The following is a 25561-nucleotide window of genomic DNA, read 5'->3' on the forward strand; positions in this document are numbered from 1 at the left end:
TTGCCAATAAAAGTGGTGGGACAAAGTAAACAAAGGTTCTCGATAGATGTTAATAGAGATGATTTAACAAGGAAAACCACATTGGACACTTTAATTTAACTTTAATAGCCAGATGGTGCCAGTATATAAACCAATGTGATAGTTTTATACTATACATTATTGTACAGAGGAGTCAGGCAACATAAACTCATGATTAAAGTTAGAAAAGCTGGGTAGTGGTTGTTCTAATCGGAATCTTTCCTGCTTGGTAGCGTCACGGCAATTACATAAATAAAATAGTGGAAACTTTGACGGTGAATGCAGCCTGTTAAAGTACGCTGATCAACTTCTGTTGGTCATACTTCTCAGTTTTCGGTATTGATTAATTCCCAGAGGTCAGATGTAAACTGCATAAAAACAGAATTTTTATGAATATAAACTCCAAACTGTCCATAGGTATGAATGTGAGTGTGAATGGTTGTTTGTCTATATGTACCCTGTGATTGGCTGTCGACTAGTCCATGGTGTACCCCGACTCTGCCGCATTTTGTGTAGTACCTGCCCCATTCATACAAAGTCCGAATTGTATAATGTGCAATTAAATCTACCTGAGAACAACTCAAACAGTATGACAAATTTAACTGCAGTAGTATTTCCAGTAGTAATTGTTTTCCAATGTCAAACTAACTGCTGTCTCAAGAGTGTCTAATGCCCAGTTCAGCCATGTTTACCTTGACCATGGGCTCCCCAGCTGGTGTATTACTCTCTCTAAACTGGAAAAAATAATCAAATTGCTTCATCTTTCTATCGCGAGACTTCAGTGAAGCTAATGAAGCAGAGACCGAGCCAAAGGTCATGACATGCTGTCTGTGACTATCAGTGTCATGTTTCTATCTGGCAAAGGGGAGACAAGGCTTGAAAACAAGCATTATTCTAAAGCTGCCTGAGTGTTGAGCTTCCTTAATACAGGTTTTGCAGTGAGAATGGAGACAAATGTTGCTTTTGTGAACATCCAGCACCACTATATGATAATAAGTAGGATATACTGTAGGAAAAAATGCTGCTTGGCTTATTTTTCCTATTCTTTGATTTGATTTTAGCTGTGTCATCTGATTCATAGATGAAATGATTCATTTAATGTGGTTGATGTCTGGAACATATGCATCACCTACATGTAGTTTTTGTTAGGTACTGAAAATTGCCGATTTCAAGTAAATAAAGTACAGCACCATTACTGATGATACCAGTACCGATATCTTATAAGACCATGTAACAATATCAATAAAATAAACGATCCGATTCTGACACTGTCCTACTAAATGTTCATATAACAAAATCCAATTTACTGAGCATGATATATAAACTACAGTAGCAGATTGCAGAATGACTAATCCAGTGTTGGTTGCATAGATGTGGGGGTAGACGTAGCACACATGTTAGTGTTTTGTAAGAACGCAAGGACCCAGATGGTGTGGTGGAGGTGATCCAGCTGTGGTCTCACTTCTATCCTCTTTAGACACGTGAGATGGAGTCCCTCCCGTGGCCTGTCTTCCTCACATGTACGTACCTCCAATACCACAAGAAAAACAGGGCTGGGTTGATCTTTGTGCCTCTGCTGCTCTTGAGTGGATGTGAGAATGATGCCTAAAAGAGGAAGGGAAATAAGCTTGTTTCTATTTTTCCTTCTTCCTCCGGTATTATTAAAACTAAAAATCAATACTCCCCCTTAACTTTGATGACGAGTGATGAATTTGCTGAGGGAGTATTGCTGTTTCTGCCTATGAGGTGAGTCTCTTCACATCAAGACATGGCAGCAGGGGCCATGAAGTAGGTCTTTAACAAACTCTGGTTTAGATACACAAGTTGTACATCTGAAAAAACACTTTCTGGCTGCCATTTTCCCTTGAAAGTAGACACGCAGAAAGTTGTCATAATTGAACTTCCTAAAGTTGTAATGTGAGAAATAAAAAAAAAAAATTAAATTAAACAGACCATTTGGTTCGGAAGCAGGAAGTCAATTGAAATACTGCAGAAAGAGGCGCAACGTCTGGAAGATCTAGAAAGCTTTCTGTGTGGGTTATTGTGTGTAGCTGCTCTATAGAAGTTTAAGAATTGCTATGCTAGAGTGCGCAAGCCAAAAGCGACTCTATCGTGTCAGACATGCCATAGCCTTTTTAAGGTAATGTAATGTTTTGTGGACTGTACAGCGGACGAGTAGTTAGCACGCAGGCCACACAGCGCGGAGACCCGAGTTCGATTCCACCCTCTGCCATTGTGTCTTTGGGAACAGTCATGTCAAGAATCATGACTGTAATTAAGGGAAAAGTCAGCATAAATGTTCACTTATCCATTTCATTCACCATTATATGCATTTCAAAATGTTTTCTGCATATAAAACTAAAACAATGTGTTTTGTGTTAACAGTTTTGTTTTTCTGGAACAGAAATAATTGGATTTACATTATTAAAGTGCTCAAGGCAAAATCAGTATGCGGATCGTCTGTGGGGATCTGTGACGATCTCTGTTATGATGAAAAAAAAAACAAAAAACATTATTTTATATGGCAAAAATTTATTTGGTTAGTGCCCGTTTCAGTTAGAGACAGCCCTTCTGGAACGAATTAATGACACTAACCAAGGTTCCACTGTATCTAAATCTTCGAAGTGTGATGAAAGCAGCACACGATCAGTAGTCATCTCTGTGTTGTGATACAATATAAGGACTGCATGTCTGCAGTCCTTATGTTTGTAGATGAAAGCTTTTAGCGTCTTCATTTCTTTCTGCTTTTATGTGGGTAAAGCATGTGTGTAGAACGTCACACACATTTGGCCCATTTCATGACGTCAATCATGTGTGCTAATGTTCAGCAGATTTTTTTATCCTCCTCAGATGTTCAGAAAACCATCTTAAACACGTATTGTGAGTTCTTCACAAAGATACTGTGTAGTGTTTCAATTTGTAGGGAAGCAATAAGTTTTTAGTGAGGAGTAAAAAAAAAATACTCCTGCTCCAAGCAGCAATAAATTCCTACCACCTGGAAAGCAAATACAGACTTTGAGAAGCTTAAAGAGATATGTGTGTTATCCAAGCAAAGGCAGAATAGTCAACTTACTGTACATTGACCAGGTGGACAGACATTAATGATGATGGATGATGCTCCAGAACGGCCTGATGTATTGCATCTGTTTGCCAACTGCTCTCTCACCATATCAATAATAATGGTTTCATCAAGTACTACAGTGTACGTCTTGGCGTGAATCAGCCTTTGTATTTCTCATTTAGTGGTGGCACTAGCACAATCCGCAAAGTCAGACGTCCTTGAAGCAATCAGAATCAGGAAAGTCAAACAATAAATGACGCCTGTCTCATGCCAGTGTAATTCAGTGTAAATGCTAGCTGTAGTTGAGTGTACATAAAGGACGGTAGCTACAGCTAGGCAAGTTTAATATTTGTACAGTACATCTTTGTTAGCAACAGTCAAGAAACTTTTGCAACTCACACAATACACTTTCGGCCTTCAACATGCTTTGGGTTATACCCTGTGTGACTTGTGTTATATAATACCAAAGACGTATTTACAGTATACGTTCTTTACATTTTTTAATAGGCACAAAGAGGTGATGATGCACCTCTACAATAGAAGGGAGCATGTTTGGTGCAGTTTTAAGCTGAAAAAAACACCACAAGGTGGTAGAAGTGCATTTCCTAAGAACTCTGCCTGCATTTCTCCTATTGAAATACATGCTACACAGCAGCCGTAAATTGCACAGCGCCACCAGGAGGTTAGACATTGAAGGGAAATTGTAACGCACGCAAAACACGTGTACAAACACAGTTCACTTGCAAATGGTGTTATATTTGTAAAAAAATATATATTTTTTTTCATGTAAAACAATCATTTCTTGATTTTATGTCGTGGCATTGTTGTTTAGACATTTTGGCTAAATATATATGGCTAAATTTCTGTCTTTTTTTGTTGAGAACTAATATTTTGCTCCACCCTCTGCCATCTCTGTGTGGAGTTTGCGTGTTCTCCCCGTGCATGTGTGGGTTTTCTCCGGGTACTCAGATTTCCTCCCACATTCCAAAAATATGCTAGGTTAATTGGTGACTCCAAATTGTCCAGAGGTATGAATGTGAGTGTGAATGGTTGTTTGTCTATATGTGCCCTGTGATTGGCTGGCAAAGACCCCACTGCTGTAGAGTAAATCATACAGCAGGAATATACTGTATATCCAGCACAATGACATTAGAATTTCTCATAGGATAAAAATGTATTGAAATTTTACGACTTAATTTGTGTACAGTCACAGGTGAGCTACAGCCTCATCCAGCTGACTTAATTCAAGAGGATTCATCTATGGACAATTTACAGCCTCCAACATACCTGACTTACTTGTTTTTGAACTGTGGGTGAAAACCAGAGTACCCAGAGTGACCTCACACAAGCTTGGAGAGAACATGCAAACTCCACACAGAAATTCCCAAGCTGAGATTAAAACCCAGAACTTTGTTGCTGTGAGACAGACATGTGTGGTGCATCGTGCTGCCATGCATTATATAATAAAATACCCTGTGTTCATAAGAATTAAGTTGACAAACACGGATGATCCACCTTGCAGTATTGCATCTTAGCAATAACCCCTTAGCCTCACCTTCACCCTTTTCACCTCCATTACTGCTCCCATTCTCCCCTTGTGAAAACAGGAAGAGGGCGTGTTTGAAGAAGCAGAGTCAAGCCGTCCACCACACTCACTGACCGTGTGTGTGTGTGTGTGTGTGTGTGTGTGTGAATGCCAGTATAATTGCTTTCAGGGCATGCCGCAGCCTCCGAGTGCGCCACGCTTGTTTCTGCAGTACTTGTGCCCCAAAGACAACATTGTGAGCTTTGTGAATTTGACATATGCTCAAGCATATGGACCTTACACATGCAAGGTGGGAGCAAACTCGGCGGGGGGTCCTGTTGTCTAGCAAGAGCTTCTGCAGTGTTGGGTTTTGCAGGAATGTGCGGCAACGCAGGTTGCTACCGGCCTGGTAAGCCCCCCCCTCCCCTCCCAGTGGGTGCTGTCATGTCAGCTGTGGCATTTGGCTGCTGAGCTTGAGTCCCACTGGGTGGTGGTCAGGGGCCAGCGTCAGGTCACTCTGCTGGTCTCATGGTCGCCTCTCACACAACACACCGCAGCCAGTGTACATGTGATGTGACAACCCACGCCTGTGCAACAATAGAAAAGAGGACGGGGCATTCTCCATATTCACTGCTGTTTGAACACATTTGTCTGGGCCATTATTGAGAATCTGGATAGTTTTCTTTTGTGATTCTTTTTCTTTTTTGAATTGTATACAATTTCCACACGGGTTGGTATGCACATAAGTAGTTTTATCACAGCAAATTTACTTTGTACTACTGCATTTTTTGTGTAAGTAAATGATGGAGCCTAGTAGCTAATTGCATGCTGTCGGTATTTTGTGTGATAAGATGTTCCTCGGTGGGCGTATCTCCCTGTCTGCCCCATGGTGCTTGTTAGCTGTGGAATTTGCTGGGTCTGTTGGTGCAAAATGGAGGTCAGATAGAGGCTGGAATGGAATGAGATATACAGTACGTGCACACTGCAATAGGGCTGCTTTGTACAAATTCTATTCCCATATATTACCCCTCCAGCGATAGTGAGAATGCATTGAGTTGATCTGCTGTAACAGCTGGCTGAAACTTCAGTGGCCGTCAGACGGCAGCTGTATGGAAGAAAGGAAATCTCAACATCTGCCTTTGAGCTTTGCTGGATGTGATCTAAAGTCCGCCTGCTGGAGCATCCACTGAACAATACCAGCAGCAATAGCACAGCTATTAGCAACCGTCCTCTACCTCCTCTACTAAATCCACACTCACTGTCACTGCAGTAATTTACGATGAAGACTATAAACCCTCCTAAGATAACCTCTTATACTCTCACTTCTGCACTGCAGCTGGGAAGAACCCAAGTCTTGGGTCCTTTTTGTTGGACCAGTCAAAGGTTTGCTCCGATGACTATGGAGACCTTTGACGGTCTTCTAGTACATTTTTAACTGAAACCATGGGTGGAAATCTTGATATTCAAAAATATTTGAAAATGTACCTGGAAGTTTTCGAAAATATCCCTCATATATATGTCAACACTTATATTATTGTGTAAAGTTACCTGTTTAAAGACAAAATACTATCCTACCTCCCATTTCTTCCTGCTGTTTTCACAGTTCCGACCTTTTCTGGCTGACCTCATTCAGACGGTCAATAAAAGGTGAGAGGTCACAACAGAGGAATGGAAATGATTGCCTGTAGTAATTGTGATGGAGCCCTGCTGACCCATATTGTCTAAGTCTGCCTCAGGTTCAGTCCACTGTCAGGTCGAGATAAATGGTCAGTGGTGCTCCATCACTTAATGCATAAAATTGCATGCCTGCCAGGGCCTCTTCAATCTCTCTGTCTTCTGTCTTTGTTGGTGACAGTAACAATCATGACCATGATTAGAAAATAACAATAAATAACTTAACCACCGTAAGTTAAACTTTGAACCCTGCCTTTTATACAGTGGTGTGGCTAACGTATGGCTAAGTTCTAATCTCGTGATATCTCATTTGCTTCAGAACTACTACTAATCATTTAGAAACTAGCTCTTCGTTTGGCAGGTGTCAGTCATGAACTCACAACGAGCTTGTCAACCCATCAGATATCGCAGGAGGTCATTACACAATTTAACAATCTGACTCACTGTTATGAGTTTTGTTTAGTTTTTTCCCGCAAGAATCACCTTGTTCGTTAGGAGCAAGTGGAAGCACCTGTGGTGTCCACTCCCAGCTGAAGGTCCAAGTAATCAGCAGGGCTGGGCGGGTATATAAGGAGCATTTGTTGCTCAGTTTTTTTGGCTTCTTTTTTTGTGAGTGTGTGAGAGTCAACACCCTCAGTTGACTCTCTTGGTATTTAGTGAGACTAAACTGTGCTGTGTGGGATTTTGTGTTTTGGCCTTCCCTTTTCCACTGATTTCCACTCTTTTCTTTAACTGTTATTTTTTTTGTTCAATCATTTTGATGGACTTAGTGGGTGGAAGGAAGAATTTATATTCCCCTGCCACCTTTTAGAACCCAAGCCAGTTTTGACACGGTTTTGATTTACATGCAGTTTAGGTTAGTTTCCCCCTTAGCAACCTTTATTTCACCAGTTTGTGTTCTACATGTGGGGGGGAGACATAACACTGTGTTATCATAGATAGAAGATGAAAATCATCACAACGTAACACTCAAAAGGTAGCTAAGACAAATACAAGACATGTACCAATATGAGTTTAAAATAAAAAAATACTTCTTCCCAGCAGAGCAGTTCATTGGCCTTTCATCTTCCTGACCAAGGGATTGAAAATGATTAACGACTGAGTTGTGTTTTTTGTGGGAAATAAGACTTATTTTGGAGAAAATATATAATTTAAAGTGTAATACTTCTGAACTTCTGTTGTGGATTTTAAAGGGGACCTATTATGCTTTTTCCATTTTTCTGACCCATAAATGTAGTTAGAATGTTGTATTCTCGTGTTAAATGATGCCAAAGTTTCAGATAATTAGCTTTTCTCCTTTGGAGAATTTTGGGATGGCTCAAAACACTCAGTTTCCAAAGGCGTGGTAAAACTGACCCTTTGTGACATCACAGGGGGGCGGACTTCCTTATATATGAACTCCCACTGCCCTATTCAAGCTACATTGAGTGACGTCTTGAAGTAACCTCTTTTTTTGAGAAACTTCCGACTGTACAATTTCCACTTCCGGATTGGACTCCGGATCCAACACATACAGCTATATGTTAAAAGCGGACATTTTAAAAAGATAAATTGCTGTTTATTGTCAACTTCTATACTGTTATAAAGTTAGCGACACAAACCCGGAACTCTTTCTATGCACTCAGGAGTATGACCAACCACAGCATAGTGGGCGCCTGGGTGGAATACATTAAAATAGAACATTTTCACAGGAACCACAAAATCCAAAGAAATACAGCTGAATAGGTGCAGATTCTGGAAGAACTAGAACAGCTTTCTGTGTTGGTTATTGTGTGTACCTACTCTATAGGAGTCCATCTGTATAAAAGCTGTTTTTGAAATTGCAAGCATAATGGCAGTCTTAGGGTCAAAGCCTCTGAGGTTTCATTGGAAGGGAAGGAAAGCAGCCTCCTGTCCAGGGAATAAATTGCAACGACAGCAAGACCAGCTTTGTTGTTAAATTAAAACATCTCTGTTTGTATATTCATGCCCAAAACTGCTACCCACCACAACCTCCCTCGCTATTTTTAATGGAAGACCACCGGCGCCAGCACAGGAGCAACACTCTGTTGATGTAAGGTCACAGCCCTGGTAACATCTACCCACAAACAATGTCCATGCAGCACAATAGATCCGGTAGACCGTGACACAGTTTCTCAGAGGCCATCGTTCACAGTTTGGCCTTCCAGTTGACACTGTTGAGTTCAGTCTCCAGACCGTGTGTGATTTCCGCCACCCGCTCAAGGAGGATGCCTCACTACTTCCTGTTTATACTGGAGACCAAAGAAAGTTTGTTAGTGGACCAAGGAGAAACTGCTGTAGCACAAAATGAGCAACAATCTGTTTGTCGACGACAAGCCTGTGGTTGCTGCACCAAGGAGAAAAGTCCTACGCCATGATAGAGCAATCTACAGTATACTGTACCTGCAGGCTGGAGATGACAACTCATGATGTCTGACCTCTGTAAAGGTTCAGGCAGTTTAACAAATGTTCAAAAACCACACAGTTTTAAAGATTGATAATAGTAAAATCAAAATGTAAATGTTGCTGTGAAATGCAACAAAATGGAGAGCAGTATAGCATAGCTTATTCAAGAGGGAAATTGCATGCTGTGTATGAGAAATTCATCCTTTTTGGCTGGGTTTTTTGGTCCATGTTGTTCAGTCTAAAAGTGGCATAGGTGTGCTTTGTTTCTATGGAATGGCTGTTGTGGATGTCTGACCAATGCCATCCTCTCTGCTCTGAGGCGGTCTGGCTGATGGATGGCCTCTAATCAGCAGCAGACAGACCTGCCACAGGAAACAGCGCCCCATCACGTTTACGGAAACCAGTCCTTCTCTAGAGACATGCTGATAGCCACAGTGGGTGAGGGGGGAGTGGGACGACGAAACAATTCGATTCTTACTCTCTGATTTTCTCTTATATAGATACTTGTAAAGTTCCTGCTTGGTTCCACCAAATAGTATCACTTGTAGTATGGTAGTTGGAGCAATTGCAATCACGTGCAACAAAAATCTGTACAACATTTTGGAAAAGATGGAATCATATTTCGACGTAGATTCCCAACCTGACTTATTTTTAATGAGCATTGGGTCATGACCGAAAAAACTACATCCCGGCTACTTGTGGATGAAATGAGTTTCGGTGACCGAACTCACCCCAAGAGATAGGGCGAGGAGCAATCCAGTAGGATCTGCTGATCCTTCACATCAAGAGGATCCAGTTCAGATGGCTTGGGCGTCTAGTCCGGATGTTGGCATGCCCATCCAGGAGAAGGCCCCACAGCAGACTTAGGACACTAAAGAAACTTGCACATGCGCAACAAGTTTCACCCGTGAGTCAGGAAATGTGAGTCTTAGTCGAGTACCCATGACTCAGTGAAACTCAAGACTTCATATAATACTCGTGAGTCAGTAAAACTGGAGTCAAGCATTGGTGAGTCAGTGAAATTTGGGTCTAAGTCGAGCATCCATCAACCAGTGAATGTCTAGTCTTCGTTGTGCACACGTGAATCAGTGAAACTCACTGTTCACTTAAAGTGAAGTGTAATCCCCTTGAAGACCATATACTGTAGTTGCGTAAAAAGTATCACAATATAGGCAAATGGTTCATTGTTGCAAAAGAGTAGCATAGTTAACCAGACAAAGTGTGACTCCACGGTAGTCTAAAGATTCCAACATGTGCATGTCCGCACACCTGAACGGAGCTTTCATAATCAACAATCCATTTTTTTTTTCAAGAAAAATCAACACTTGATTGAAATTCAAGTGCCCGTGAGTCGGTGAAATTTGAGTGTTCCACGCCCAGAGATCAGTGAAACTTGAGTTGTTGAGCACCTGTGAGTCTTTGTCGAGTGTCTATGAGTCGGGGAAACTTGAGTCTACGTCAAGCCCAGGGAAACTCGAGTATTTGTGTTGTACTTGAGTACCTGAGTCAATGAAACGGGAATCTTCATTGAGCATTAGTGAGTCAGTTAAACTGGCAAGTCTGTGGTGCAGCCTGAGTTTAGGCAATGTCTGACCAAATCTGTTGCTTTTTTCAGTTGCACAACTAGTGATATGTTACCTGGTTTCCTTTTGGAATTTCACTAGTGTAGCAGGGGTGAGTCAGTCAACGAGTTAAAGGAGACAATTCAGTAAAAAAAGTAAGCACGTTTGCAAGCAAATTTGGATAGTCTTGTTCATGACTCGCACATCTCTGCTCTCCAGCTCCGCCCTTTCATTTGATCAATAGTCAGCATCTGTCCTGCCAGATTTGGTTAGGTGCCTCGTGTCTTGGCCTTTGGGCTTTTTTACATTGACAGGTGAGGACCCGTTTTGGACCTTCACTCCCTGAGTTAAGTGAGTGAGGCGATGAGTCGCCAGTCACTCTGCTTATGAATAGACGGGTCTGCCTGTCATGTTGGAATGTTGAAAGCTGTTTGCCTTTTTCGGGTCCGTGAAAGTGTGGAAGCTGGAGATTATCCCTGAAAAGAGACTGGGTGTTGTCCTTTCTCTCCTATCCATCCCCCATCTTGTCATTCTTTATGGCCTTGATCTTGATGCTTCACATACAGCCTCTTGGCTTCACTGGCATGTTTAAGAGGAATGTCAATGCTTATTAATAACTTATTTTTCATAAAGGAAAGTGACCATGGGATGTTTATTTTCTGTGACATGGCTGTGTGAGTGCATGTGTGTGTTTGCAGGCTTGTGAAGAGGAGATCAGGTTTAGACTTGCCCTCTAAGTCCCTGTATGCTAAAAAGCCCTGAGGCTTGTATACACCTCAACCTTCTGTTGAGAAAGCTGTCAGTTTCCATGGTACTCACAAAAAATAGCCTTTCTCAATGTTCTGCTCAATTTACAAGTAAAATCAACCAAACGTTTAACTGACAGTACAATACAAGGTAATGTCTGATCTTTCTGGAGGAACCTGTAGAGCAGGGGTCATGCACAAGGCCGCCCCTTGTTGATGAAGATGTACCACCCTAAACAATGTCCAACAAAGACAGGAAGGGCTGAGCCACTGAACCTTATACCCAAGCCAAGCCAAATCCTCCCTACCACAGTTAGAGGGTCTCAGTGGTGTGTGATGGGTAAGGAAGATTGTATTTCCTGTTGTAGTTGCTCTCCGAGGATTGTTCATGTGAAAGCACAGGCTAGAACGTAAACAACCGGACTCAACAGTCTGGAATCACATTTGAACACTTTCTGGGTGGAGAAGGTTAGTGTCAGATATTATATTGTTCTGGAGGGACAACTTGGAAGAAATAGTTAAGAGTGTGAGTGAGCATCCTGGCTGTTATTGTGTCCTTGGCTTTTATCGTGGAAAACTTTTATTATTGATGTGTGATTTAGTGCCAGTCGCATGTCAAAGTTTTATGTTGTTGAACATTTGGTGCTCTGTGCAGAAACACTTTTTGGCATTAAATGGGACTGCAAACTATGTATAGACAATTTTAATGTCTGAGCCAAAACATCATTCTTGGAGATGTTACAGACAAACGCAAAGGCAGTATTGATAGAAATTCAATGTCTGAATATCAGCATCCTTCAAAATGTACAAATACAGGTGGTCCTCGGTTTAAGATGTTCCATATGTTAGCTTCCCCACGGAGTCGGCATTTTAGTATAACTTTAGCCTGACCTGAATACACCAACAGCAGTGCAATTCCAACACCAAATATGTATGTCCAACACATGTATGTCACACACACCTCTTTCCATCCATCCCCGGAATGGCACTTCTCCATTCACCACCATACAAGTTGCAGTCACAACACTCAAACTAACTCACTCTTGATGTAAAACATAATCATTAAACTCACTTATTGGTTCATATAACACACACAAACGATAATTGTCTCCATAATACCTCCATAATTGTCTCCCTTCTTCGTGTCAGAGCAGGAAGTAACTAGCATGGACTGTGGAACTCAACGCAGAAGTACAATTCTGCATTGAAGTATGTTCAGAAATACCATAAAATACACTCAAAACATGTCAATTCAACTTAAATTACATGGAGTCTTTGAACGCAACCCCAAATGTTCTCCTCCAATTAAAGAGACTAATGCTAAGCAAGTAGATTTTCAGACACGTGTGGTATATTTTAACTTGATTTAAAATGTAAATGATGTGTGGTCAGGTTAGGGGGGTCTGTGGCACAGGAGGTAGAGCAGGTCGTCCAGAAACTAGAAGGTTGATGGTTTGATCCTTGCTCCCTCCACCCAGTCACTGTTATGTCTTTGGCGCAATACACTTCACCCACTTTCCTCCTGCAACCAAAACCAGTTCCAAAATGTGACACTGTGCATACCCTTGGGCCAAGTTGGTGAGGCCGGAAGGGGCTAAATCCATTCAGCCATTTTTACGTGTAAAATGATTTCACAAAATATATTTAGAATACAGTTCAATGGACAAATATTAATATTTGTTTTGTGTTATTTGTCTTTATTTTTTTATCATGACTGGTGAGGCTGCACGGTGAACGAGCTAGGAAACCAGGTTCGATTCCCTGCTCTGACATCTCTTGTGTGGAGTTTGCATGTTCTCTCATATACGTGTGTCCAAAAACATGCTAGGTTAATTGGTGACTCCAAATTGTCCATAGGTATGAATATGAATGTGAATGGTTGTTTGTCTATATGTGCCCTGTGATTGGCTGGCGACCAGTCCAGGGTGTACCCCGCCTCTCGCCCGAAGACAGCTGGGATAGGCTCCATCATGCCCGAGACCCTCGTGATGAAAAGCAGTATAGAAAATGAATGAATGAATCATGACTGGTGATTGCATATAAGACTGCATATAAATATAGGTAATTGTGTCCTGTCATTTATTATTGTTTTAATAAAATATTGTAAAAATTGATATATTTTATACATAATTTGATAATAATCATGATGAATTAATTAGATAACGAATTCATAAGAAAAATTTGAAATCCCTCTTTAAAAACATCACAGTCTAAGAATGGAATTGATTTTGCACCTGAAGTACCACTTGTATACTATTTCAAAAGTACATGTTCTTAAATTCACTTTAGTTTGTACATTATTTTGCATCCATCAAAACAACGTGACTCATGTTGTTTTTGTATTAACTATTGTATTGTGTGTGTAAAACCCTGTGAGTGTGACTGAAGGCGATATACTGTAGCTCAGACAGACTAAATCCGGGTTTAACCCATGGACGATTTGTTACAGATAAAAGTAAAAAAGTGAAACTGAATCATTGCTCGGCTGTTGTGAATATGCCTGCCCACAGCAGGATACGGAGATTGCCTTTCAAAATAGTTCCTCCAGATTGCTTCACAGTTAGATGGCCATATGGTCAGCATATATTATGAGTGAGATGTACAGTAGAGCATCACATTTGAACAGTGCATAGGTCCATAAATGATACGCTATATGGACAGACGTATTTGGGACTGGGCCATATGGTGGTGTTCACTAACTTTGTAGTTATAACAGTTCTAAAAGAACATATTTTGAGGTGATAGGTCACTGAAGTTGCCTCACATCATGACACCGTCTCCGCTCTACTTCGTTCCAAACGTGTTTCAGGGACTCGAGTTGCTGCCACACCAAACTTTGTATGGACACAGTCAAGTATCTGTGCAGAGATTATGTCCATCATCTGGGCAGTATATTATAGGAACTATAACACCATTCAACATCACGGTAGCTCAAGGATTAGAGTAAATGCAGAATTAGTGTGTGGTGACCCTCCAAAACCTTCTCATAAGGTTAGAATTGCTGTCTGTATTTATTATTGATGTGAGACGTTTAGACGTTTCTAAATCTAGCTGTGTTTTCAAGCCTAGGTCCCAAAACGAGGGATTGCGACAGCATGTGCCGCGAGTGCCCAAGATATGGATCAGTCCATTTCAGAGGCTGAAATAGCACAGGGCTCTGTCCAAATATTTTCTTAAAGTCCCAGCTTCATTTTGGAGGGAGTTAGCGTTCCCCAAACGAGGTTCACACGACTGACACACGGCTTTGACATTGACTCTGGGCCTGTTTTGGGATCGTTAAAGGCCAATTTGTCAGCATTCAACCACCAGGGAGACGGTGAGATGTGTTTCAAGGGGCCTCACATCTGGACCTTTCGGTGTTTTAACAGTGTCCTGCTTTCTCTTTTAGAAACCTGAAGTATTTGTGTAATGCCGTGGCCACGTTCCACAGCCCCTTCATGCGCAATTTGACCCCGCATACGTGCAAGAGTCACCTGGCCACATCTTGTGATAAGAATCCCTAATGTCACTATCAGCTGATAAAAGTGGTTTGGCGCGTAAGATTGAACGGTAAGAAGCGGTGCAATCTCGTGTGGCAATCAGTCACCGCAAAAGCAGTCTGATTAAAGGAAATGGACTGCGTGGAAACTTTGAATGTGTTTTCAGTCTGTCTGGGTGATACAGCAGCAAAGCAGATGCCAAAACAATTAGAGGATGTTTTCACTTCCACACTATACCACACTAGCATCATACACACACAGACACACTGTGATTACACATCAAAGTTGTCAACAGAGTGTAAAAGTTGATTTTATTGTTTGCCTCCTAAAGCAGTTGTCAGAGGCCAGGGCCTTGTCTGCAGACAAGCTGAGAGGCCAGACAGCCCACCCGCTATGGGCCACAATGTCAAGGCTCTGGCTAACTCAGCTCTGAATACGAAACAACTCAAATTTCGTATTATCTCAAAACTTTCCGCATTCCCAACGCTGCTTGTCCTGCATGTGGTCGCATCATAATGAATGAAGTGCACGCCATACTGTCAGGCAGAATACGCACTCCCCACACAGTTTGTTTGCAGGAGTGGGACAGGGCCAGTCTAGTCTCAGAGGTGACTGATTTACAATTTGTTGCTGTCTGTCAAACAGCTGACAGATGGGAAACACCACAGCCTTCGACGCAGCGTCACCTCTGTGAGACTCTTTGAGCTTCCAGCAGTGACAAAATACTGTGCTGTCCTCCGGGAAGACTTTCAGTTGGCCATTCATCCAACTGTTCTCATTTTCAGGCTATTTTAAATGATGTTACTTAGGTAATAAGTTCCTGATAATAAAGGTTCCTGGAAGTGTTGGAAAAGGGAGCTAATCTGTTTTTGAAAGATGTGTCATGGGGTTGAGGTCAGGGCTCATACAATCACATTTGCGCTTGACCCCTCTGCTACCCCCTCCAAAGTTGGTAGTACCCATTTTCTGACAGGAACCCAGAGATCCAACCTAACCCCTGATTAGTTAATAAAAGCAAGAATTCAAATGGGTCCTTATCTGCCATCACGTCCCTTGGGTGAAACTTGGGCTGTTTTTACTGTATTATAAATACTCTGCAATATTTCTGGCAGACCCTGAATTCATGCTGCTTTTTAAAGTTTTCCCTGGCAGAGCTTTACATGCTATAAACTTATCTGTGCCTTTAGTCTGACAGCAGCTGTGTAAATCATTTCAAATTGACAAAGGAAAACATATAAAGGACACAAGTTTGCTTAAATTCATATTTGTGGTTTGGCTCAGGTGTTTCTGGTCTTTCTCAGCGTCAGTCAGCTTGGTGACAATTCGCCCATTCTTGCCCTGAAGGAAATCATTGCCTTTACACACCAAAGCTGCGGTCACATATTGGGAGACTTTTTTGGGGGGTAGGAAATTCTCAGCAGCACCTGGTGTTCACATGGCCCCTTGTTCAGGGCTTTACCTTGACTCCTTCCCAGGCTGAGGTGTTAGGGTGCATTTCAAAAAGTAAAGAATCGCAAGTGGGGCATGAAGTTCTTACTTGATCATACAATCCAGATGCTTCCTGTCCTAGCAGAATAAGCACATAGTTTTTTTCCATAAAAAACACATCATAATTTATAAATACATTATAATACGCATATAATGTGCAGCATATATGTACCACTCTTATTTATTAATTAATTCATTTTCTACTGCTTATCCTCACGAGGGTTGTGTGGGTGCTGGAGCCTATTCCCGCTGTCTTCAGGCGAGAGGCGGGGTACACCCTGGACTGGTCGCCAGCCAATCACAGGGCACATATAGAAAAACAACCATTCACACTCACATTCATACCTATGGACAATTTGGAATCGCCAATTAACCTAGCATGTTTTTGGAATGTGGGAGGAAACCCGAGTACCCGGAAAAAACCCACGCATGCACGGGGAGAACATGCAAACTCCACACAGAGATGGCAGAGGGTGGAATTGAACTCAGGTCTCCTAGCTGTGTGGCCTGCGCGCTAACCACCCATCCTCTGTGTAGCCTGTACCACTGTACAACAGTGGTCCTTAAACGCCCCGTAGTTGTGTGCCAAAAGTCGCCATTTTTATGAGCGTCTCAATTACTCACATGTTTTGCAGGGTGTCTTGTAAGACTTAATCTTGAACATATTAAAGTAATATCCAATATTATATGTATTATAAATGTATACAGAAATGCACACAATATCGGTAAAAGTGTTGATTTGAATGGAGACCAAACTTGCCCTTAATTGAGCCACATGGTTTTTGTTTTGTCATGAGATTTAAGGCCAAATGGAGTCAGGTTCCCGCAGGTCTCCTGGGGTGGGAGGGCACGGTCGGAGTCTAGCAGAGCCTTGAGATCCCAGCAGTCCCCGGCCTCTAATCCCTGTCATTAAGTCAGCCTCCCCAGCAGCAACTACCCTGTCATCAGCTTCAACACTGTCCCTTTGCCCCTGTCTTTCTTCCCAACATCCTCTCTTTCATTTGACTCATCTCCCGCTTCTTTATTTTCTCCCGTGTTATTGTTTCCTACTTTTTCTACACCGTTTCCTTCCATACCTTCCCCTTGACCCTACACATGTCCTGTGAGGCACCTCGACACCAAGCTCCAAAGTGTGTCTTGTAGCTACATCTGTTTGTTTTTTTTTTTGTCTTTCTGGCTCTTCTGCCTATAATAAAAGTGCAGATGACAAACAGTACTATTATAAGACATCCAGTGGTGATCACTGTAGAATTCATTGATTCACACACAGGACGTATATCAGGGAGAGAATGGGCACGGGGGCGGTCGGGGTCCCCGAGTGCGGAGAAGGGAAACACCTTGTGACCCCCTTGCTCCTGACCGAGCTACCATGGGTGCAGAACAACAAGGATGGATGAGAGCTGCAGAGTTATTGCAGCAAAGAGAAAGTGCACACTTTGAAGTGATCAGAGTTGAAAGGTCCCAAAAAAACAATACATATCTCTTGTAGCAAGTCAGGGCAAAAACAAAAAAACAGCTTTTAAAATCTGTTGTTACTATTAATATAAAGATAAACATAAGCAAAGTGATCGAACATCAAACATAGACAAAAAGGTTTGACCTTGATTTGAGAAATTAAAGGGACAGTTCAGCTTTTTTGTCATGGAACTTCATGCCAAAAAGTCTGAACTATCCCTTTAAGGCAGGGGTCTCAAACTCAATTTTCTTGGGGGCCACTGGAGCTTGGGTCTGGGTGAGACTGGGCCGCATCAGGTTTTCCAAAAAAAAAAAAAAAAAAAACGCATTTATTAAAAACTTTATTAAAAACTTTTAAAAACTTTGCTTTGGTTCCAATTTTCTACAAGAAAAGCTCTGATAAAACATTCCACTGTTCTCAAATATATTACTTTTTATTTTTCTACACAAAATAAGATGAAAAATAAATAAACAAATCAAGAATAAAGAAAATCAATCAATCAGTAATAAATAAATATAATAATAATAATAAAACGTCAAATAATAAAAACTTAAGAAACCACATAGTTGGTGGGTAGACAAATTATTTTTTTCAGATTAAAATTAACAAAGCATTATTAGAGCCCTGTAGACATGACAAAACATGACTATAGTCACATTTATACTCTTTTTATTTACAACATATTGCGCAACTGCAGGGTCTTGAGACACATGCTAACTCGCAAACCAGAGAGCTAGCGACCTAAACGGTAGCCTTCAAGTTATTTCCTTTAAACTTAAATAGCCAAAAACTTACCACTTCCACACGGATAGGGAGGTTAATTATTAACAGTTATTTAACCTTTAACATGAACATTAATCAAACATAATTTTTTCTGGGTACATGATACCATACAGCATCCATATCAAACTTGCACGGGCCGCACTAACATTAAACTTTCATATCAAGGCGGGGGCCTCAAACTAGTGTCCTGCGGGCCACATTTGGCCCGCGGGCCGCGTGTTTGAGACCCCCGCTTTAGGGCTTGCTTGGGTTTCAGTTTCTGCAGTGTTAAGTGATTCAGGAAGTAGAAATGAACAGTTTAAATGTGCTCCATTCTCTTAAGTGGTGATTGAGTTAAAAAAATAGTATGTGCATTACAGTTGACCTCAAGTATAACAATAGCCTGTGTGAGACCTTTACCCTTGTTATTACGTGATGCTTAATTGTTATTGCACTGAAAAGGCACCCACCCATTAGTACAAATCATTGTGTAGACACAACAAGGCAGCGCTGCTGCAGGTTAACAAGAGGCTCTGCCAATCAGCAAACCCCCCCAGCAGGCACAGCACTGCTGCACATTTGGGGGTGTGCCGCTGGCTCCGCTGCATGGCAGTGTGACTTTGTCTGACACAGCAGAGTCGGCACTTAGCAGGCCCTTGTGAAGGGTCCGCGGCTGTGACTCCGATCAGGATTCAATCCTAGTTGAAAGACGAATCAGAGCAGAGTGATTGTTATTTTCATCTGATACAAAGTGTTCCGCTGGGAGAGAACGTGCACGTCGTTACCGTAGTACTGCTCTGTGACCCTGGGTCCCGATGAAACCTCTGACCTTTGGAGATGATTTGTTGGCACTCGTTGGCCACAAATCACATATAGGGGAGTGTGTGCGCCACAAACTAATTTGACTTCAAACAAATCTTCAGCTTCAGTCACTTTATCTGCAGCTCTGATCAGTCTGGTGCTGATACACAACTAATGTCAATGTTAGCTATAATTTAATAGATGAATACCACCAATAGTTATTACTGTAGTACTATGGTTAATGCCGCTATAGCGAATGACAAACACTAATCACAGACTCTTGTCATTTGGAAAGAGAAGTGAGTAAATCCTCACTGCTAGATATAAAAGCCCACTCCCACTGCTGTAAAACTGACCTGTGGATCAGCAGCAGGACTTTATCTGACCACCTATCAGGGCTATGATTAACAAGTAAGGAGGTCTTCAGAAGATATTCAAGACAACGGCTTAATCTGACCATCTGTTTCTTATCTTCTTGCTCTTATTTTTCAAATCTGTAAATTTATTTGTACAAGGGATGCGAGCAGCAGGCGGCCAATCCTCTCCCTAGGGAGGGAGGTGAAGGTGGGACCCACCTGGTGGGTGGCTGCTTGTGGCCGTTATTGCACGACAGAAAAGGGCATCATTTCTCAATGAGGCCATAGGACAGGGGTGTCTGAAGTGCGGCATAGGGAAAAATAATGTCATTTTAGTATCATAGATCTAGTATTATGAAAAACAAACTAAAGTAAGTTGGCTATTTTGGAAAATTAAGTTGAGGGAAAAGTGATATTATGAAAAGAAAATGTATGAAAAAAATTGCAGTGTATTGTAAGAAAGACAATACCACGGCCATGACACAAAGCTGTCCTTTGTCCTCCATTGGCTTGGTTTTTGCATCTTTAATGAAAGAAAGTAGCCATGCATCCTTTCAATATTATAATATACCATAATCATAATAATATAATACAGTCCTTGCCGGAAAAATTTAGGACACCCCTGATGAAAAGGGTTTAAAGACACATGAAAAACACAGTGTCAACGTGAAGTTTCCTTTTGTTTTTGTTTCCAACCGTTATGTTTGTATGCACTTTTCTTATGCAAATCAAACCCCAGACTTGACAATTGAATTCACACAAGTCCTGTTGACGTTTCATCTCATCTTCAAACATTGCAATTCTAATTGCAATGACTTCACATTTTGTAATATTTCTTAGAATTTCAGGCTTGCTTTAGTCTGTGCTTAATATCTCACAGGCAAACTGCCGATTACCATTTTTAACAAGCGTCTAATTGGGCTTATTGTAATGGAAAACACCAGGACAGGAAAAGTCAAGACATGTTCGGTTCAGGTGCAGAATCATCCTTGATGGATCCATGCAAGACTGAACATCTGCAACATGGAGTTATCCAATACTAGCTTAAACTAGTTGTTTAATTAAAATGGTTAATAAAGTTAATGATCTACATGAACAAAATAGTGCCAAAGTTGGATTGTGTGTGCAGTTTAGTTCCTGTTCTTAAATGATATACAGAAGATTTAGCGTATGACATTAATTTACTGTAAAGTACTTCAAGTTTATTTACAAATAAATAATTTACAATAATCTTGCAATAATGTTAATCCAAAATCCAAATGACTTTTTGAGTGATTAGGTAGCAAAAACACATCCAGATCTGGTTTGACCTGTCTGAACAAGAAGTACATATTCCTCAGAGAACGGGGGAGGGCTGTAAGATGTTTTACTGCAGAAGAGGGAGGAGAGGAGTGGTGGTGGTGGTGGTGGAGGGGGGTCATCCTGGGGAGGTGTAGGGGGCTAAGGGCTGGGGGGGCTGGGTTTAAAAAGGCAGCCAGCCGCCAACAGTCACTCACACACAAGTGTCCCTCTCCGCCAATTCCTGGCAGCAGGACATCCAGCTCCAGTTGTGTTTGCTTCATCTCAGAGGCCTTTTGGACGTTTGTAGGACTTGTACTATCCAAGGGGATTTTTGCAGCATGGAGACCCCCACTGCGGAATACAACGATAACTACGAGTATTATGACGACAATGAGACAGTGTGTGACTTCTCAGAGTGGGAACCCTCCTATTCCCTCATCCCTGTCCTCTACATGCTCATCTTCATCCTGGGCCTGTCGGGAAACGGTGTGGTCATCTTTACTGTCTGGAGGTCCAAATCCAAACGTCGAGCGGCGGATGTCTACATCGGTAACCTGGCGCTGGCTGACCTCACCTTTGTGGTGACCCTTCCTCTGTGGGCCGTGTACACAGCTCTCGGCTACCACTGGCCCTTCGGTGTGGCTCTGTGCAAGATCAGCAGCTACGTGGTTTTGGTCAACATGTACGCTAGTGTCTTCTGCCTCACCTGCCTCAGCTTTGACCGCTACCTGGCAATCGTGCACTCTCTGTCCAGCAGCAGGCTGAGGTCAAGGGGCACCATGCTGGCCTCACTGGGCGCAATATGGCTGCTGTCAGGCCTGCTGGCTGTGCCCACGCTGCTCTTCCGCACCACAGTGAACGACCAGAACAGCAACCGGACCACTTGTGCTATGGACTTCAGCCTGGTGACCATCAACCAGAGGCACGAGTACCTCTGGATCGCGGGACTCAGTCTGTCCTCCTCGGCTCTGGGCTTTCTCCTTCCCTTCCTGGCCATGACCATCTTCTACTGTTTCATTGGCTGCACCGTCACACGCCATTTCAACAACCTACGCAAGGAGGACCAAAAGAAGAAAAGGCTGCTGAAGATTATCACCACACTGGTGGTGGTGTTCGCCATCTGCTGGACGCCCTTCCATGTCTTGAAGAGCATGGACGCTCTCTCCTACCTGAACATGGCACCCAACTCCTGCGGCTTCCTGCGCTTCCTGCTGCTCGCTCACCCGTACGCCACCTGCTTGGCCTACGTCAACAGCTGCCTCAACCCGTTCTTGTACGCCTTCTTCGACCTGCGCTTCCGCTCGCAGTGCCTGTGCCTGCTCAACCTGAAGAAGGCGATGCACGGCCACATGAGCTCCATGTCATCCACGCTGAGCGCCCAGACTCAGAAGTCGGAGATTCAGTCTCTGGCCACCAAGGTGTAGAGAAGAAGACCAAAGGTGGTCAGACCCAGCTCCACTGGGACACTTGTAGGAAACAAATACAGACTTTACGTGTCCCTGGTCCAACGCTGGTAAGACAAGAAGATGAACTTTGACTTGCTTCCACTCGTGGACTTGGAAGGCTGGAGTCAGCTGGCTGAGCTCCTTCGCTGCGCTCGTCCTTGAAAGAGGATAGTCATGAACTTTTTGATGTTTGAATCGTTCAAAAAAAATATAACACTGGATGAAATTGAAAAGGTGTACAGTATTTTCATACGATAGCATTTCTCCAGATGTCTTACTCTTTTGTTTTGGAAGCACTTGTTCTCAATTAAAAGTCCCGAAAAAGAAGTAAGAGGAGCAAAAGTGTTGCAGGTTAATGATCTAGTTTTTACAGGGGGGGGTGCAGTGCGACAGATGGTAGTTGACAAATGTTGTTATTGGGGAACAAGAGTGGAAGGGGTGGGGGGGGCTTCTTAAGGTGTCCAAGGCACTGAAAGGGGGCATGAGTTTGTATATGTTTGATTTTGGACATCACTGTAACTAACTACTGTATTAAAGATGTGTTCTATCAAAACAAAATCTCCTTCATTGAGTGTTACTCCTCACTTTTACTACTAAACTGCAGAACAAAAGGTCGTTTCATTAAATATGGAGTTTCACATCAGTTTCATGACACCATCCTCTTGTTTGGATAGCAAGCATCTCCAGAGGGTTCAAGCTTTGTTATGAATGCCTTGCAGTTGTTTGACACCTTCAGACTAATAGATCTTTAATCTCTATTGTTTCACAGTTAGTATCCAGACTGTAACCAGATTATGCAAAGTAAGGGCCATCCTCAAGGTGTGTATTCAGGGCTCACCTGCGACTTCCATCAGAAGGGTTTCTAACTTAGATGGGACAATATATTTAAAAGGGATCCGGAATTCAAAGAGCTAAAAAAGCCAAAAATGTGGATCAAAAAAATATCCGTAATCAGGGAAAAGCTGAAAGAAACAAACAGAGAAAAATCATTCTATTAGGGTATAAAAAATGATGGATGGATGGATTTTTATCCACATTTTGAGGAAAAAAAATATTAAAAGAAATAAAATATTTTACATATATATTCAAAAGTATTCTGTGAATCATCTGAAGAGGATATATTTCCATAAACATTTTATTAACAATTTCATCTTTATTTAAAATATCAATTGAAGTGGATGTATATCCCATTCAATAAAATAAACAGATAATTAATGCAAATTTTCCTAATGTAGAAACATGCTTTTTTGCTACAAAAGTGTGTGTTTGTCAAGCCTGCGACTCTTCAGAGGAGTGCTTTGATTTGCTGAGACAGATGAGTGTTTATAGACACTGGGAAGGGAGGAAGTGGAACTCTCATCCTGGCAGAAGCCGGGCCACTGAACAAGTCAATATTTGTCTGCGGTGACAAGAGATAGCAGTTAGCGGTTGTTGGGGTGCAGGGGCGGGGCGGGGCAGGCTGATGAGAGGGTGGGGGTTTCTCACAACTCAGAACTTTGGTGGTGGTGGGGGGGGGGGCAGCTAAACACCTGTGTTTCTTGCATCACATCTGAAGTCCAATCATTCATCTGGTCTTTGGTTGCGTGACAGCTCACATGTTGGATATTTGTACTTCCTGGTCAAAGCAGTGATGGATGTTGAAATGTCACACTGTCCACTCACTTGAGGGCCTTATGGTTTGGGATTTATGAGCACACTGCCCTATCACAAGTTTAAAAGCAAACAAACTCCAAACACGGGCTTTTACTGCACCCTAAAACGATATTACCATGAGAAAGCACCCCCACCTCGTTCATATTTACACTTCACAGCCAATATCATATCAAGTGTGAGGCGTTGCAGAGAGGGCGGAGTTAATCATGCATGCAGGACTGGCTCAACTTGATGTTGTTCTTACTGGGATGAGCTGGACTCACAACTTGTCTGATGCTGTTAGACTCCTAAGTTTCATTTGGGCTAAGTCACCCAGAAGACCAGCTGACCCAAGCACTGGGGAAGGGGTGGCGGGGAGGGGGGGGGCGGTTATAAGGGAAATGGCCCCGCTCAGAAAAACAACAGCTACAGAAAACACTTAAATGTTGTCTATGCGTGTGTGTGGTCTCAGTGTGTGTGTGTGTAGGGGGGGGGGTCATCCTTTCAAGATGATGAGTTCAATTTAAATGTGAGGATATTACTTCAACTAAGGAATTTTCCTCCATGTTTCTGTTATTTAACAAGATTACATTGAAACCAGTCAACTACTTTTAAGTAAAGTAAAGCCAAAGAAGGAAATCCATGAAATGCTATATTCATCATTTTAAGATGTGCCAGAACATTTCCTTGATGACGCCATGTGAGAATATGCTCAATTCCCAAACACTCATTGCATATCATACACATTTCTACCCATGTTGTACTGCAGTAAGTAACCATGACAATCACATAATATCCAATGTGATACAACACTTTTATTAATAGAAGACAATGGTGTCCCGTGGCTGTCAATGTACAGTAAGTACATACAGTATAATGTACTGTACTGTACTGGACGATGGCAATCATATGGATGGATGCAGTGAAATAATCAGGATGTAGTGTCTTCCTAGGATCGTTTTCACAGTTGTGAAATTATTGTAGCACCCCCTATAGGCTGGGCTTTGGAAGACAAACTGGAGTCAGCGTACACCAGGGGTCTCAAACATGCGGCCCGCGGGCCAAATGTGGCCCGCAGGACACCAGTTTGAGGCCCCCGCCCTGATATGAAAGTTTAATGTTAGTGCGGCTCGCACAAGTTTGATATGGATGCTGTATGGTATCATGTACCCAGAAAAAATTATTACGTTTGATTAATGTTCATGTTAAACGTTAAATAACTGTTAATAGTTATCCTCCCTATCCGTGTGGAAGTGGTAAGTTTTTGGCTATTTAAGTTTAAAGGAAATAACTTGAAGGCTACCGTTTAGGTCGCTAGCTCTCTAGTTTGAGACTTAGCATGTGTCTCAAGACCCTGCAGTTGCGCAATATGTTGTAAATAAAAAAAGTATAAATGTGACTATAGACTTGTTTTGTCATGTCTACAGGGCTCTAATAATGCTTTGTTCATTTTAATCTGAAAAAAATAATTTGTCTACGCACCAACTATATGTGGTTTATTAAGTTTTTATTATTTGCCGTTTTATTATTATTATTATTATTATATTTATTTATTACTGATTGATTGATTTTCTTTATTCTTGATTTGTTTATTTATTTTTCATCTTATTTTGTGCAGAAAAATAAAAATGAAGATATTTGAGAACAGTGGAATCAGAGCTTTTATTGTAGAAAATCGGAACCAAAGCACTGAAAAAGTTTGTATATTTTTCTGTTTTTAACAAATACGTTTTTTTGTTTTTTTTTTGAAAACCTGATGCGGCCCAGCCTTGCCCAGACCCTAGCTCCAGTGCCCCCAGGTAAATTGAGTTTGAGACCCCTGGCGTACACAGTTACACAAAGTTTTACAATTTTGAGACAAACTGTCAA

At 41.9% G+C, this 25561-nt stretch overlaps 2 protein-coding genes across 6 annotated transcripts in view; both read left to right on the forward strand.

Annotated features, from left to right (window-relative positions):
• The window catches only part of hpdb (4-hydroxyphenylpyruvate dioxygenase b), a 50931-nt gene that overhangs the window by 12172 nt on the left and 13198 nt on the right, over positions 1-25561 (forward strand). The window lies entirely within an intron of this gene.
• aplnra (apelin receptor a) lies at positions 20826-22475 on the forward strand. Its single transcript, XM_058070024.1, has one exon. It carries the CDS (start codon positions 20954-20956, stop codon positions 22037-22039), a length of 1086 nt encoding a protein of 361 aa, XP_057926007.1. The 5' UTR covers positions 20826-20953; the 3' UTR covers positions 22040-22475.

Source organism: Doryrhamphus excisus, chromosome 4 (genome assembly GCF_030265055.1).
Source record: "Doryrhamphus excisus isolate RoL2022-K1 chromosome 4, RoL_Dexc_1.0, whole genome shotgun sequence".
In the NCBI taxonomy this organism is placed as follows: Eukaryota; Metazoa; Chordata; class Actinopteri; order Syngnathiformes; family Syngnathidae; genus Doryrhamphus; species Doryrhamphus excisus.

What these genes read in the sequence shown, in the direction of transcription:
- aplnra (XM_058070024.1), top strand. Translation starts at nt 20,954, where the DNA reads ATGGAGACCCCCACTGCGGAATACAACGATAACTACGAGTATTATGAC.